This window comes from Nomascus leucogenys, chromosome 3 (genome assembly GCF_006542625.1).
Source record: "Nomascus leucogenys isolate Asia chromosome 3, Asia_NLE_v1, whole genome shotgun sequence".
Taxonomy (NCBI): Eukaryota; Metazoa; Chordata; class Mammalia; order Primates; family Hylobatidae; genus Nomascus; species Nomascus leucogenys.
This window is the reverse complement of record NC_044383.1, coordinates 22,575,768-22,593,640: the sequence shown is the minus strand read 5'-3', so window position 1 is coordinate 22,593,640 and position 17,873 is coordinate 22,575,768. Positions and strand designations below refer to the sequence as shown.

Sequence of the window (17,873 nt, the reverse complement as noted above, 5' to 3'; positions counted from 1 at the left end):
TCAATAAATGTGGCTTGAAGGAAATTTAATAAAGCTCAGTACTATTAACCTATTTTTATTTTATATTTTAGTATTATAGTATTATGGTATTATTACTATAACTTTATAATATATAAAAACTATAGTATTTTCATGATTTTAGTATTATATATTTTATTTTAGTACAGCATTATAATATTTCAGTAATATTTTCAGTATTAACTAAAATTGTAACTTGTGATCACTAAAATTCTTGAAATTCTCTCAGGACTGCCAGGAGTGGTACAATTGCTTATATGGTTCAGGTAACATTATTTAATAATCTCATTTGAATGTTTGTACAAATGCTAATAAGTAACTTACTTTAGCAGGAAAGATAAATCAGTAAAGAGAATTCATAGTTCTTAATAAATAACTCCTTTTGACTGGGAACCAGCAAGAAACATTAGAAACCTACAAATGAACTCTTTACTTATTACTGTTATGAAATTGTCATGCTTTTCACTAAACAACAAAAACCCAGAGAAGTTATTATTGCTAAAGGAGGCAAAAAAAGAACACAGAATAGCACTTTGGGAGGCCAAGGCACGTGGATTACTTGAGCCCAGGAGTTTGAAACAAGCCTGGGCAACATGGCAAAACCCTGTCTCTACAAAAAATTAGCTGGGCATGCTGGGCACACACCCACAGTCCCAGCTACTCATGAGGTTGATGTGGGAGAGTCACCTGAGCCCGGTAGGTTGAGGCTGCAGTGAGCTGTGATCTCGCCACTTTAGTCCAGCCTGGGTGGCAGAGACCCTGTCTCAGGAGAAAAAAAAAAAAAAAAAAGGAGCACAGAAAAATGGCACTTGAACTGTTTTAGAAGGACTTGATAGGATCAAAGGAGACAGTTTACTTTCCATGTGGCCGAGGTATGGGAAAGAGAGGGAGACAGACATTGTACCCTAAAGACAACATGTTACAAAATCAGAGGAACATTGTCACTTGTCCATGTCCCTTAGTTGCAGAAACACTTGCTTAGAAGAGCCCCTGAAGCCGTCTTTGCAATGAAAAGGGATAATTAAGCTTTTAAGACAAGTATAAATAATGTTCTGTTATAAATTCTGACCTCTCTAAATCTGTTCAAACTTGTGGGACAATTATTTCCAACTCTTTTTAATTATATAGTTTTACAAATGTATTTTAATAAGATTTGCTATGATTTTTATAGAGTTAAACTCTGAATATTTGAAAAATGTCCCTATAAAGAACAAGAGTTATTTTAGAATATAAGAATCCTAAATGTGAGTCAAGTAAGAGTAAAGGAAAGTTTATAACGGTGAAACAAACCTAAATTACTCATTTACCAATCTTTGATTGCCTACTAGGTACATTTTCAAAGGGCCTTTTTATGTATTTCTGGATTTAATTTACTAAAATTTTGTTAAGGATTTTTTTTTTATCTGTATTCATCATAGATATTGAGCTGTAATTTTATTTTCTTTTTTAAAAATTTTGGTCATGGTTTGGTATCAGGGTAATACTGTCCTCGTATCATAGAATGAATTGAGACATGTTTCTTCCTCTTTTATATTCTAGAAGGGTTTGTGCAGAATTAGTATTATTTCCTCCTTAAATGTTTGGTAGAATTTATCAGCCATACAGTCTGGGACTAGGGTTTTCTTTGTGTGTATGGACAAGTTTTGAATTTCGAATTTAGTTTATTTAATAGACATATAGTTATTCTGGTTTTCTATTTGTTCTCTATTGAAATTTTGTAGTTTGATCTGTCAGGGCGTTTGTCTATTTTGTACAATTTGTTGATTTTATTGGCTTAAAGTTCATATTTTTGTTATGCTTTTAATGTTCCATATATATGTGTATACATATATACACATATATATATGCATACATATATATATATATATATACACACACACACACACACACACTTTTTTTTTTTTTTTTTTTTGAGACAGAGTCTCGCTCTGTTGCCCAGGCTGGAGTGCAATGGCGCGATCTCGGCCCACCGCAACGTCCACCTCCTGGGTTCAAGCGATTCTCCTATCTCAGCTTCCCGAGTAGCTGGATTATAGGCACCTGCCTCCACGCCTGGCTAATTTTTGTATCTTTATTAAAGACAGGGTTTCACCATGCTGGCCAGGCTGGTCTCGAACTCCTGACCTCAGGCGATCCGCCCGCCTCGGCCTCCCAAAGTGCTGGGATTACAGGTGTGAGCCACCGTGCCCGGCCTAATGTTCCATATATATATATGTATGTGTGTGTGTGTGTATATATATATATATATGTGTATGTGTATATATATATATATATATACGTGTATATATATATATACGTGTATATATATATATATATATATGTGTATAGAGTGGTGTTCCCCTTTCATTCTTGAAATTGGTAATTTGGGCCTTCTCTCTTTGCTTATCAGTTTGGCTTGATGTGTATCAATTTTATTTATCTTTTAAAAATTCTTTTGTTTTTATGTTTTCTTGTCTTTATTTTTAAATTCCTTATTACTTTGGGTTTAATATGCTTTGGTTTGTTTTCTTAAGTTGGTCGTTTAGATTGATTTCAGGCCTTTATTCTTTCATTGTATAACTATTTCATAGCTAGAGATTTCCCTCAAAGTACTTTTTTAGCAGCACACAAATTTTGGCAGGTTGTCTTTTCATTATTCAAAATATTTTCTAGATATCCCTTGTTATTTCTTCTCTGATCCATGGATTATTAAGAAGTTAATTGTTCAGTTTCCAAATATATGAGAGATTTTCAGATTTGTTTTTTGCTTTGATTTATAAAATAGGGCTTGTCTTGATAAGTACTCTAAATGCAGTTGAAAAGACTATATTCTGCTGTTTTTTGGAGGATTGTAAAATTATCAGCAAGGTCAAGGTGGTTGATAATGTTTTACATTCAACAGTGTCATACAGTGCTTGCACTGTATACCTTTTCTATCTTTTTAAAATGGGTTTTGTAAACAGCATATACTTAGGTCTTGTGTTTCTATCCTGCCTGACAGCCACTTGTTCCTTTTTTCCCTTCCTCTCATGCTTTCTTATGGATTAAGTATTTTTTAAATAAAAGTTTCATTTATCTCAACTTTTGGCATATTAGTTACACATCTTTGTGGGTTTTTTTTTTAGTGTTTCCCCTAGTGTTTGCCATACATACCAGAACTTGACACATTTTACATTGAAATAATATTGTATTATTTTGCATATATCCTAAGAACTTCACAACAGAACACCTTTATTCCCCTCCTTCCATTCTTCGTACAGTTATTGTCATACATTTTACTTCTTCACATTATTGTAAGTCCCATAATAATACATTGATACTATTTTTTTTTTTTTTTTGAGACGGAGTCTCGCTCTGTCGCCCAGGCTGGAGTGCAGTAGCGCAATCTCGGCTCACTGCAAGATCTGCCTCCCGGGTTCACGCCATTCTCCTGCCTCAGCCTCTCCAAGTAGCTGGGACTACAGGCGCCCGCCACCACGCCCGGCTAATTTTTTGTATTTTTAGTAGAGACGGGGTTTCATCGTGGTCTCGATCTCCTGACCTCGTGATCCGCCCGACTCGGCCTCCCAAAGTGCTGGGATTACAAGCGTGAGCCACCACGCCCGGCCACATTGATACTATTTTGCTTTAAGGTTTAAATTTTGTTTTTAAACAATTTTTCAAAATTTTTTATTTTGAACAAATTCTAGACATAGAGAAAAGTTGCAAAACCATTTTGAAAGATTTCCATATACTCTTCACTTAGCTTCTTGATATTAACATCCTATATAACCATTGTATAGTGATCAGAACCAAGAAATTAACAGTGATACAGTACAATAAGCTACAAATTTTAGTTAATTTCATCAGTTTTTCCACTAATGTCCACTTTCTGTTCTAGAATCCTATGTTACTTTTTTTTTTTTGAGACAGAGTCTCGCTCTGTCGCCCAGGCTGGAGTGCAGTGGCGCAGTCTTGGCTCACTGCAAGCTCCACTTCCTGGGTTCACGCCATTCTCCTGCCTCAGCCTCGCCAGTAGCTGGGACTACAGGTGCCTGTGACCACGCCTGGCTAATTTTTTGTGTTTTTAGTAAAGACAGGGTTTCACCATGTTAGCGAAGATGGTCTCGATCTCCTGACCTTGTAATCTGCCTGCCTCGGCCTCCCAAAGTGCTGGGATTACAGACGTGAGCCACCGCGCCTGGCCCATGTTACATTTTTAATAGTCATGTGTCCTTAGTATCCTCTGATCTTTGACAATCTGAAAGCAAAGACTGAAAGGCTTTCCTTTTCTTTCATGGCATTGATACTTTTGCAGAGTACCGCTCAAATGTTTGATAGCATATCACTCATTTTTCCTTTGTTTAATTTTTTTTTTTTCATGACTAGTTTGAGTTTGGTTTTTTTGTCAGGGATACCACAGTGGTGATTGTGTTGCCTTTTCCAGTGAATTGTATAAATTGATATTGATAAGTCTCATGACTGGTGATTTTGACCTTGACCGGTTGGTTAATGCTTCTCCACAGCTTCTGCTGTGCTTCTCCACTTTAAAGTTAATATATATTTTTTAATTTATCTTGGGAGATGTTTTTAGACTATGCAGATACCTTGTTTTTCCCTAATCTTTTGCTCACTAATTTTAGCATTCATTGCTGGATCTTCTCTTCTTCTTTTTTTTTTTTTGTGAGGCAGAGTTTTGCTCTTGTTGCCAAGGCTGGAGTGCAACGGCGTGATCTCGGTTCATTGCAACCTCTGTCTCACGGGTTCAAGTGATTCTCCTGCTTCAGCCTCCTGAGTAGCTGGAATTACAGGTGTACACTACCATACCTGGCTAATTTTTGTATTTTTAGTAGAGACAGGGTTTCACCATGTTAGCCAGGCTGGTCTCAAATTCTGTCCTCAGGTGATCTCCACCCGCCTCGGCCTCTCAAAGTGTTGGGATTACAGGCATGAGCTACCACAACCAGCCTCAAATCATTTTCTTTTTGCCCAAAGAACGTCCATTAACATATTGTAGTGCAGGTGTGCTCAAAATGAATTCGCTCAGCTTTGTTTATTTTAAAATCTTTATTTTGCGCTTTTTTTTTTTTTTTTTTTTTTTTTGAGACAAGGTCTCACTCTGTTACCCAGGCTTGAGTGCAGTGGTGTGATTATGGCTCACTGCAGCCTCGACCTCCTGGGCTCTAGTGATCCTTCCTCCTCAGCCTCCCGAGTAGCTGGGACTACAGGTATGTGCACCACACCCAGCTAGTTTTTGTATCTTTTGTAGAGGCAGGGTCTTACTATATTGCCCAGAGTGGTCTTCAAAATCCTGGGCTCAAGCAATCCACCCACCTCAGCCTCCCAGAATGTTGGGATTAAGGGTGTGAGCCACCACACCTTGCTGCCTTCATTTTTGAAAGCTGTTTTTCCGAATACAGCAATGCTAGTTTGAAAGTTTCCTTTTCTTCCCCCTCAGTATTTTAGAGACACCTCTCCATTTTCTTATAGCTTGCCTAGTTTTTGACAAGAAGTCTGCTGTTATTCTTATCTTGGAGTTTATGAGCTTCTTGGATCTGTGGGTTTATGGTTTTCATCAAAATTGGAAAAATTTTGGCCATATTTCTTGTAACTTTTCCCTTTCTTGGTCCTTTTTTTTTTCTATTATCTGAGTCTCTAATTACATGTATATTAGACTTGATGTTTTAGGTCATTGATGCTCTGTTTGTCCATGTGTGTCCATGTATATTTTAGATAGTTTTATTGCTATTTTTTTGTTGTTGCTGTATATCATTTCTTATTCAGTGTCTAAATCTACTGTTCTATAGAGTGAAGTTTTCATATCAGGTATTTTATTTCTCACCTCTATACATTCCATTGGGTGTCATTTTTATTCAAGTTTTCTTTTACCTTAAACATATGGAGCTCATTGTTTAACAGTTTGTTCACTGTCCTTGTCTTATAGTTTCATCTTTTATTTTTGTTTCTGTTGCTACAGAATGACTTTTCTCCTGGTTGTGGGTCATATTTTCCTGCTTCTTTGCATGTCTAGTAATTTTTTTTTTTTTTTGAGACAGAGTTTTGCTCTTGTTGCCCAGGCTGGAGTGCAGTGGCCCACTGCAATCTCCGCCTTCTGGGTTCAAGCCTCCCGAGTAGCTGAGATTACAAGCATGCGCCACCACTTCTGACTAATTTTGTGTTTTTAATAGAGATGGGGTTTCTCCATGTTGGTCAGGCTGGTCTCAAACTCCCAACCTCAGGTGATCCACCCGCCTCAGCCTCCCAAAGTGCTTGGATTACAGGCGTGAGCCACCGTACCCATCCTGCATGTTTAGTAATTTTTAATTGGATGTGAGCTTCATAACATTTTCACATTGTTGAGTCTTGGATTTTGTTGTATTCTTTTAATAGTGCTGGACTTTGTTCTGGCATACAGTTAAATTTTTCTGTAGTCAGTTTAATCCTTTCGTGGCTTGCTTTTAAGCTTTGTTATGGTAGTTTTAGTAGCCTTTTGTCTGCATCTAATTTAGCTTCACTACTAAGGTAATAAATTTTGATGACTCCCTGAAAAACTATATATTACGAGGTCTTTTTGCGGCTGGTAGGAATTCACACTATTCACAACCTTGTGTGACTGCTGGGAATTGTTTGGGTTGCTGCTGCTAGGTCTTTGCCTAGCCTTTGGTACTTTGTTTGCACCTAATGCAGATAAGAATTTAGGCAAAGACTGAATAAGACTTTCTTGCAGATTGCACAAATCTATTTGCTACTCTCTTCTGTCTCCAATTCTGCCTCCCAAATTCTAACCATCTTGGCTTTCCTAGACTAAGATCTTTTGCCCTAATTTAGTAATAACTATTGGCCCTTGTTCTATATTCCTTCCCTGCTTTTTCTGTGACCTGGAACCTGCCTCCAGGCAGCAACCTGGGGCAATCATGGGACTCTGTTGTTTTCCTGTGATACAAGGGAATACAGTCATATATGGCTGTTGTCTGCAGTCTGCAAACCATTTTCTCAAACATTTTGTTCATTTTCTAGTTGCATCATGGTGGTAAATAGACAGTCTAGTAATTCTTGATTGGCTAGTATAAATAGCTAATACTGTAACTCCTGTGGATTTCATTATACTCTGAAAAGTATTACATTTTGTTCTGCTAGGCAGTTAAATTGCTGTTGAGTCACCTTGACCATAGAGACTTAGATTTAGCTCTTCTAAGGGTGATGCTATTTGGTTATAGCCTTAAACTTAGGTTAAATTCCTTAGTTTTGAGATGTGGTCTTTACTCTCCTGTGTTATAGCCCTTTTGGAATTTTGTTTTCTTACTCTCCAACAACTTGACAAGACTGAAAATCCAAACTCTTAAAGACCACATTTGGCAACTGTTGAAATCTCTACTCAGCTCCTTTAGCCTTCTAGCTGTGGTTCTCCCCTTGGGCTCCTTGCAGTCTCCTCTCCCACATGTATTTTCGGAGTCAGGCAAGAATTTGAGGAGTGTGTGTTTGAAGATTTTAGGACTCTGCTCTTTGTGATTTCGTCCTTTACAGAGTATCAAACCTTGAATTCCAGTCACTTTTACAACCCTGAACCCTGTCCTTTGGCTTCTTAGGCAGTAGGACTCTGGCTTTTGACTTGAGATTTACTTTTTACCTGCAGATTTTTTAGTTACTTCATGGTAAAAGCTTTATCAAAAGGCATTTATGAAAGTGAATCTCATATATGATTGCTGTATTAGTTATCTATTGTTGTGTAACAAATTAAAAGATGACTCTTACAACAACAATCATTTGTTATGGTTTCTTTGGTTTGGGTATCAGGCACAACTTAACTGGAACTTCTGATTTAGGGTCTCTCACAAGGTTTTTCAGTCATAGTGTTAGCCAGGGCTTGGGAAGACTCATCTGGGAAAGGATACATATCCCAGCTCATGTAATTTTTGTTAGGATTTAGTTCCTAACAGGTTGCTAGAGAGAGGGCTTCAATTTCTTGCTGACTGTTGGCTGGAGACTGCTTAGTTCCTTTTCACATGGGTCTTTTCAACATGGCAGCTTGCCTTATCAAAGGGTGTAAGCTAAGAAATCAATAAAGTGCTAGCAAGATGGAAATCACAGTCTTTTGTAACTGAATCACAAATGTGACATCCCATCACCTTTGCCATATTCTGTTGGTAAGAAGCAAGTCACTAAGTTAAGCCCACACTCGAGGGGAGGGATAATTATATAATGTATACAATTGTTCATGAGGCAGGGCCATTGGAGGTTATCTTAGAAGTCTGCCTACTACAGTTCCCTTCTTTTAAGGGTTAAATTCCCTCTAGTTTTTACTTTGGTCTCCCTGTATGCCTTTAAATATTTTATCCACAGTTTTAAATTATCAACACGACTTCACCACCCTTAGCCAGAGCTCAGTGTTTGTAGATGTTAAATCCAACTTTCTCTTAGGACAAAAATGTTCTACCATGATAACATTTTCTTCATGTTTTTCCCCCACAGTTAGCCACTAAATATTTTATGTAGATGTCTCACTGATACCTTAAATTCATTATGACCAAACTGTAACTTCAGCTCAACTTTTCTTCCTTGTGAATTCCATTCCTCTCTCATAATTGCATCTTATCTTCTCTATCAACCCAAGCTCAGTATCTTCGGATCAGAGAATTTTTTTGTTGTTCTAATTCATGTCAAGGTGTAGCCTACTCATGAGACAGGTACTGGGCCACCAACTGTTTGTTACTAATTTGCCCAAATTAAGAACAGAAATTGAAAGTAAGCATTTAGAATCTTACATAGCAATTTGAGATTGCTGAGACATCCAAGTGTGTGTTTGTGTTTTAAATGCTCATCTACAACCAGTTGGGAAAAGCAAAAGACAAAGAACCAGGCCTTCACCATATGTAGTCTGAAAAGCTTTGTTCTACCCCATTCCTGTCACTTTTTTTTTTTTTTTTTTTTTTTTTGAGACGGTCTCACTCTGTCGCCCAGGCTGGCGTGCAGTGGTGCAGTTTTGGCTCACTGCAAGCTCCGCCTCCCGGGTTCATGCCATTCTCCTGCCTCAGCCTCCTGAGTAGCTGGGACTACAGGCGCCTGCCACCATGCCCGGCTAATTTTTTGTATTTTTAGTAGAGATGGGGTTTCACCGTGTTAGCCAAGATGGTCTCGATCTCCTGACCTCGTGATCCACCCGCCTCAGCCTCCCAAAGTGTCCTGTCACTTTTTCTGTCTCTCTTGATAGTAGGCCTGTTGTTCATTCACTTACTTCCACTGCCACTGATATAGTATAGACCTTCACACTATTTCTTGTGGGCTAATTGCAGTAGCTTCAACCTAGGCTCTGTATTTTTTATTTCTCTTTCTCAAGTCCATCCATTCAAACCTAGAGAAAACAGACTTTAGAACAGTACTCTGATTATCATGGTTTGCTTCAAAACTTTAAATTGTGCTTTATTATCTGGTCAAAATGGTCTAGATTCCTTAGGTTGATATTTAAGACCCTAGAGTTCTCAGTTTGTTCCCCTCCTCTCCTTTTTGCCTATTTCCCCTCCCAATCCCCTGGGTCTCAGTTCAAACATGCTTTTTTTTTTTTCACCCCAACTTCCCCCAGCAGTTCCAACTTCCTTTCCTTATGTGTTTTCTTGTTGTTTACAGCAGTTATCACATCCTGACACTTTATTTCCTTATTTTATGATTCCCCACTCCATGCATACTACAGTGTAAGTTTCATGTGGATGGAAACTTGCTTTGTTTCCTGCACTGCTGAATCTTCATGTAGATGGAAACTTGTTTCGTTTCCTGCACTGTTGAATCTCTAGTAGGTGCACAGTGAGTTTTTCTTTCATGAATGAGTCAGTGAAATGGGTCACCACCTTAAAGATAAAGAACTTTGACTGTGAATGGCCATGGAGATCCAAAAGAATGGCTCTTTAATGGTGAAATTTTATAAGCAAGCAGTGAAGGACCTATTGGAGCAGAGACTCTCTCTAGCCTCCCTCAAATCGCATTATAGTCTTTTTACGAATTGTAAGTTTCATGAATACAAACATTTAGTATATTGTAGTCTGTTTCTTCAGTGCCCAGTATTGTGCCTGGAAAAAGAGAATGTACATAGCAATAATTTTTTGTCTGAATGAATGAATGAATGCAGTAAGTGTTCTTACCAAGCTCCCAGCTGTGGCTTCTACTCCTGGTGACTCTGTATCACATTTCCCTCCCGTTCTGGGGCAGAGGTTTGTCCTCAGATTTCAAAAGGATGTGAGAAGAGTTGATAATCTTCAGTTTGTTCAGGCTTTTTCTTGTGAGGACAGGAACGATGACTTCAAAATTTTTTATGTGTTAGTTTGGAAACTGGAAGTCAGCTCTAAGTTTTTATAGAAGCTTTTTACTAAATTGAGGTAATTCCCCACTGTTTCTAAATTGGTGACAGTTTTTAACATGAATGCATTTTGAATTTGTTAAAAGTTTTGCTTGTATGAATCATCAAATGATCTTACTTCTTTAGACTGTTGATATGGTAAATAAGATTGATTGATTTTCAAATATTAAACCCACCTTGCATATCTGGAATTAATCCTAATCATACTTGGTCATGATGTATAATCCCTTTTATATTGTTGAATTCAGTTTTCTAATATTTTGTTGAGAATTTTTGTGTCTAAGTTCCTGACATAGAAATCTCATGAGAGACATTGATTTATAGTTTTCTTTTTTGTACTGTCTTTGATTTTAATATCAAGGTAATACCTCATAAAATCAGTTTGAAATTGTTTCCTCCTCTATTTTTTGGAAGACATCGCATAAAATCGGTGTTAATTCATTTCTAAGCATTTGGTAAAAGTCTGCAGTGAAGCCATCTGGGCCTAGAATTTCTTTTTTGAAAAACTTTTTAGTTAACAAATATTTATTTAACGGCAATAGTACTATTCAGGTTTTCTGTTTCATCTTGATTGAGTTTTGGTAGTTTGTGGCTTTGAAATAATTAGGTTATATCTTATAAGTTTTTGAATTTATGATTTTAATTACAAAGATTTTTGTAATATGTCCTTTTTATCTTTTTAACACCATAGGATCTGTATTCCTTTTTTTCATTGCTAATATTTGAAATATGTGCCTTCTCCCTTTTTTATCTTTGTAAGTTATGGCGGAGGGCTATAAACGTTGATTTTTTTCCACAAGAAAACTATCTTAAATTTACATTAACTATTCTCTTCCTTGTTTTCATTTTTATTGATTTATAGTCTTATTTTTATTACCTTCCTTTTGCTTGCTTGGACTTATTTTTATCTTTTTCTGTTTTCTTGAGATGGAGACTTAGATTACTGATTTGAGATCCTACCTCTTTTGTAATATAAAAATTTAGTGCTATAAACTTCCCTCTTAGCACTGGCTTAGCTATGTCACATAAGTTTTTTTTCAAATTATAAAATATGCATAACATATAATTTATCATTTTAGCCATTTTTACTTGTAGAGTTCACTGGCATTAAGCACATTGACATTGCTGTGCAACGATTACCATTATTCATCTCCAGAACATTTTCATCATCTGAGACTGAAACTCTGTACCTGCTGAACAATAAGTCCTCATTCCCCTCTCTCCTCAGCACCTACTAACCACGGTTCTGCTTTCTGTCTCTATGAATTTGACTATTCCTGGTACCTCATATAAGAGGGATCATAAAATTGTTCTTTTGTGTGTGGCTTATTTCACTTGGTTTATAATGTTTTCCAGGTTTATGCATGTTTAGCACCTATGAGAAATGTATTCAAGTCTGTATAATACTCCATTATATATACATACCACATTTTGGTTATTCATTCGTTAATAGACAGTTGGGTTGTTTCCACATTTTGATTATTGTGAATAATGCTGCTATGAACATTGGTGTACAATTACCTGTTTGTGTCCCTGCTTTCAGTTCTTTTCGATATATACCTTGAAGTTGAATTGCTGGATTATATGGTAATTTTATGTTTAATTTTTTGAAGAACCACTGTACAGTTTTTCACAGCAACTGTACCATTTCCCAACAGCAATGCACAAAGGTTCCAATTTCTCTACATCCTCACTAGTACTTGTTATTTTCTGTTTTTTGATAATAGCCATCCCAATGGGTATGAAGTGGTATCTCGTTGTGATTTGCATTTCCCTAGTGATTACTGATGTTGAGCATCTTTTCATGTGTTTATTGCACACTTGTATATCATTAGAGAAATATCTGTTGAAGTCCATTGCCCATTTTAAAATTGTCTTCTTTGAGGTTTTTTTGTGGTGGTCTTGTTTTATCGTAGTTCTTTATATATTTGGATATTAATCCATTATGAGATATATGATTTGCATATATTTTCTCCCACTATATAGGTTGCCTTTTCACTCTTCATAGTATCCTCTGATGCACTGAAGTTTTTAATTTTGATAAAATCTAACATCGATTTTTCTTTTGTTGCCTGTGTTTATTATGTGTAGCTTAAAAATGTGTTCCACACCCATTCTTCAGAGTTCTATAGTTTGTGCTTTTCTGTATCTCCAACCTCTGCCTTAAAAAATAATAATAAATAGGAAAACCTTGACAAGACCAATAAAAATGAAAAGATTTTTTAAAGCTTAATAACACTACAAGTAATTTAAATTGCCAGTACAGACCTTTCGACCAGCATGGAAAGGGAGAAATATACCTTATTTTCTGTTCTTTTAGAGTCCTAGTAAATTGAGAAGCAATTTTTATTTATAAATGTCAATTTATGCATTTATATAACATCAGAACACATGCATATTTGAAAGCATATATGAGATTTCATATTTGAAAGCTGCACGTAGCTCACAATCAACTTGAACACCTTCCAAAGGAGACTGAGAACAGTACACAGATAACCAACTTTGGCAACACAGTGAACTGCTAGACCTCCTAGATACTATAGGTATGAGAGGAAAAAGAAGATACTTATAGCTATTAATAGCTAACTGAGTATTAAGAAGACTATCTTGATCCATTTTGGTAATGAAAATTCAAGATTAAAATTCACAATTATCAAAGTTGTAAAACTTTTAAGATAATATTTTAAAATCACTTTTCCATTTCCATTTATTTCCATATCTTGAGGTAGATTATGACCCTCAAACTGAACTCAAGGTGTATCTGATATTATTGTGCTGAATTTGGTTAACAAAATCAGTACTTCAAATTTTGGAATATATGTAAACATTTGTGGCTGAATTGGTTACTTAAAGAGGTTGAAAAAGTAATCATTCACAAACAACATTTTATCAGATGTCATCTTGAAGTAATGGTTTCAGGTTTGTGGTTGACTTAGTTTTTGAGAAAGAAAATGCAATTGTGATACAGAAAAAAGAAGTTTTTATTTTCTTGCAATGCAAGTACGTTCACTAAATGATTTAAAATTTTAAAATAAAAGTTGTCTATCTAATAAGGTTATGTTTCCAGTTGTTTGTGTTCAGAAATTATAAAATTTATTTTCTTGCTTACAAGTATTATCTAGTATATTCTTTAATAATGCTTATTGAATTTTTATGTTGGTCAATTTACAGGTGAATTATGTAACCTCATTACGCTGGATGTAGCTCACAATCAACTTGAACACCTTCCAAAGGAGATTGGAAACTGTACACAGATAACCAACCTTGACTTGCAGCACAATGAACTGCTAGACCTCCCAGATACTATAGGTATGAGAGGAGAAAGAAGATATTGATAGCTGTTAATAGCTAACTGGATATTAATAGGACTACTTTTGATCCATTTGGTAATGAAAATTCAGGAGTAAAATTCACAATTACCAAAGTTGTAAAACTTTTAAGATAATATTTTAAAGTCACTTTTCATTTCCTTTTCTTGGCAAAGAAAATAGGTTTTAGGAAATGAGCCCAATGGGATTATAAAAGAGAGAGAATATTGAGTTACATGTATATATATTCTGTCATAGTTTAAATTGCAAAATGGGTGGCTTTTTCTATTTCTCCTTATTTCTGAGTTGCATGTTATTATACTGGGTGTGGTCCTTTCTTTGCTAAAGTATTCCATACTGAAAAATAAAACCATTGCTGTTTAGTTTTTTAAACATGGCCAATATACTTTAACGTTTGTTTATCTGTAATACTAAGGGGATAAGCGAGGAGATGACTTGAAGTTCAAAATATGTTTTAGAGACTTAGCCAAATTGCAAAAAATTGAATTGAGCTGTGATATGTTCTGTGTTTATGTAGTCTTGTTTATTTTTCCGATTGCCCATAAATTTATACCAGTAAAGTGAATTTTAAAAATTCTGATGCCTTTTTAGTTAATGTGGTATAAGGATACTATAATATTTATTTAGAAAAATTACATCTCTACTTAATTTACATAATTTCAGTCATGAATATTTAGTATTTTAATTTTTATTTTTTTTGAGACAGAGTTTCACTCTGCCTCTCAGGCTGGAGTGCAGTGGCGCGATCTTGGCTCACTGCAGCCTCGGCCTCCTGGGTTCAAGTGATTCTCTGGCCTCAGCCTCATGAGTAGCTGGGACTACAGGTGTCCACCACCACGCCTGGCTAATTTTTTTCTATTTTTAATAGAGATGAGGTTTCAGTATGTTGGCCAGGCTGGTCTTGAACTCCTGACCTCAGGTGATCTGCCCGCCTCTGCCTTCCAAATTGCTGGGATTATAGGCCTTAGCCACCGTGCTTGGTCCAGTCATGAATATTTTAGAGGCATGATTACTAAATCATTTGAGGCCTGTGATGATGTTATCTTTCTCCAGAAAAGTTTTTGTCTGTCTCTGTTGGGTACCTAGTAGAGAGGGGATCACTTTAATCAATTTGTGTTCAAGGCTTGAGATTTTTGTGGTCCCCCAAGTGATTAAAAGGTTTGCTGCAGGCTAACTGGATGACTATTTTATTTCCAGTTCACCTCTACTGGTAGGGTACAGCTCTAGAGGGTCCCAGTTGAGGTTGATGACTAGAGTCCCCACCCTTGGCAGGCCCTAGATTTTGACTCTTGCTGGAAAAATAACTTAGCCTTTTAGCTGCATCTTCCAGTTAGGGATATGCTCTTAGGACAGAATTATCTCCATTGTTTTGCTTGTATCTGGGTTGCCAGCTTGTTTCTGTTCTGGTGTTTAGTCATTATGTTGTTAACTCTCTGATTTTGGTTTTGGAAGATGTTTTCATTTATTTATTTATTTATTTTATTGGGAGAATTTATTTGAATTACCTACCATTACTTGAAACAAAGCAGTTGTTAGGGAATTTCTTAGCAGGGTTGGGTAGACTGTCTTAGGTTATACAGGACAATTATTTACAGAGAAGCAAGCTGAGACATGGATGTAATAAATAGCCATTAGAATCTGTTTCCCTGATTTTTGGCCCATGACACTATCATATTACTATTTGTGGTGGAAAGATATTACATATTCTAGTTAACTGGTTTATGGTTTAGATGTCCCTCTGAAAGGCAAGATTGTCTACAACACATAATGAATTATTCTATTAACATGCAAAATGAATATTCTACTAAATGTCCTGTATAAATAAGAGAATCAGATTTCTGGTTCAAGATAATAAGGACCAAGCACAATTATTTCATGCTTTTTTTTCTCTTTAAGATCTATTGAAATGGCCAAGATGAACAAGGAGATGTGATCCTAGGAGAAAAAAAACATAGAAAGGATATTTAAATTGCATGTTTAAAATATGATGAGGCTGATACAAAAAGGAAACAGAATAAAATACAATTCTTAGAGATATGTTTGCCAAATCAAATTTAATGGAAAATTCCATATAACCAAATGAACACAGCCAGAGACCAAAGTGATGATCTCTAGGATAAACTAAAAGTCCCCTAGAATCTAGATCAAAAAGAAAGGTATACAAAAGAAGTGAAAAGTTAAAAAGTCATGGCAGATAGGACTAGACATTCGAGAAGGCCAAATAGTGGTGATACAGTTATAAAATTTAATTTTATAATGTTTCCCTGAACTTAATAAAACCCAGATAATAAGACCGAAATTGCTTACCAAGAAGAAATAAATTAAAAAGTTACATTCTGGTAGTAGTTTTAAATATTAGATGTATTTGTTTTGAGTAAATAATAAATTCACATGTAATATTATACAACCTGTCTTTACCTGGTTTTTGGTTTCAGGGTAATGCTGGCTACGTGTGTTCAATTTTTGGAATAGTTTGTATGAAATTGCATTATTTCTTCCTTTAATATTTGATAAAATTCACCAGTGAAGCCATCCAAGACAGGACTTTTCTTTATAGGAATTTTTTTAAAAATAATTTCAATTACTTTAATAGATACAGCGCTATTCAGGTTATCACTTTCTTCTTCAGCAAACTTGGTCATATGGGTCTTTCAAGGAATATATTTTATTTCAATTATCACATTTAAAAGCATTAAGTTGTTCATAACGTTCTTATTGTTATTTTAATGTCTGTAGAATCTATAGTAATGCCACCTCTCTAATTCCTGATATCAGGAACTTGTATGTTCTCTCTTTTTCTTAATTCTGGTTAGAAGTATGTCAATTGTATTGATCCTCTCTTAGTTTTATTGATTTTCCCTATTGTTTCTCTGGTTTTTATTTCATTGATTTCCATTTTGAACTTTATTTCACCAGCTTACTTTGAGTTTTATTTGTTCTTTTTCTAGTTTCTTATGGTGGCAGCTTGAGGTCATTAATTTGAGACCTTTCTATTATTCTCATAAACACAGTTAGCACTATAAATTTCCCCTTAAGTACTGCTTCAGTAGCATCCCACAAATTCTGATATGTTGTATTTTCCTTTTAAAAGTATTTTCTAATTTACCTTTTTGTTTCTTCTGTGATCTATGGCTTATTTATTAGGTTGGTACAAAAGTAATCGCGGTTTTTGCTATTACTTTTAAAGGCAAAAACTGCGACTACTTTTGCACCAACCTGATAGAAGAATGTTATTTTGTTCCCAAAAGCTTGACAATTTTCCATGATCTATTATTGACTTCTAATTTACCTCCATTGTGGTCAAGAACATTCCTGATAGGACTTGAATTCTTTCATCATGATAAAAGTATTCCATTTGCAGTTTAATGTGTATTCTACTTTTGTTGGGTGGAGTAATCCATAAATATTAATCATGGTACAGATGAGGCAGTCAGTGACTTTATTCTACTTTCTGCCCTTTCTGGAGTAGTCTCTTTTTCTTCCTATTTTTGTTAATTGCATTGTCAACATAGGTAACATACCTTGTTGTACTAATTCCCATTTTTGTTTTAGTCTTAATGTTCATCAGCAGTCCTGTTGCCATAGTTGCCTCAGTCATTTCTTGGTTGGCTGAAGTCAATCTTGTTGGTAGTCATTTTCTCAAAAATGGTTCATGGGAGCAGTATTCTTCTGTAGTTCTTGTATGTGTGTAGCTTTTATAATTCAAGAACAGTTTAGATAGCTACAAAATAATTGGGTCAAACTTCCTTTCCTTGAGTATCTCAGTAGAACTTGTTAACAGATAATTCTACCTTCTTCTGGAATTGAATATACAAAAATAAGAGGCCAGTCCATTTTTTTTTTCCCCATGATAAGTGACTTAGTCATTTTGCTTGGCCAGCCAAAGTATTATTTCTAGATTTCTGAAATTTAAGAACTATATTTTATTTATCAGTGTTTATTTTTCAGGATCACATTTTCCTAGTATACTCTGGGCCAATTCAACATACAGGCTTAAGTTTTATTTCAGTACAGTGTTCTTCAGTATATTCGGTGTATATATGCTTTCTCTGTTTGCCATATATATTCAGTATAGTGTTCAGTATAGTAAATGTGTCACACAGTGAGATATTTAGTTTGTGTTGTATGTTTTTACATTAAAATATGTATCTGTAAGTTTGGTTAGTATGAACAACCAACTAATTGGAATGGTGAAGAAAAGAAAGAATAATGCATAATCTCAT

General features: G+C 35.5%; 1 protein-coding gene across 1 annotated transcript in view; it reads left to right on the top strand.

Annotated features, from left to right (window-relative positions):
* Nucleotides 1-17,873, top strand: part of SHOC2 (SHOC2 leucine rich repeat scaffold protein) — a 93,615-nt gene that overhangs the window by 53,156 nt on the left and 22,586 nt on the right. The window contains exon 3 of the mRNA XM_004087537.2: nt 13,493-13,630. Coding sequence (XP_004087585.1) covers nt 13,493-13,630 — 138 coding nt within the window. The remainder of the gene's footprint in view (nt 1-13,492; nt 13,631-17,873) is intronic.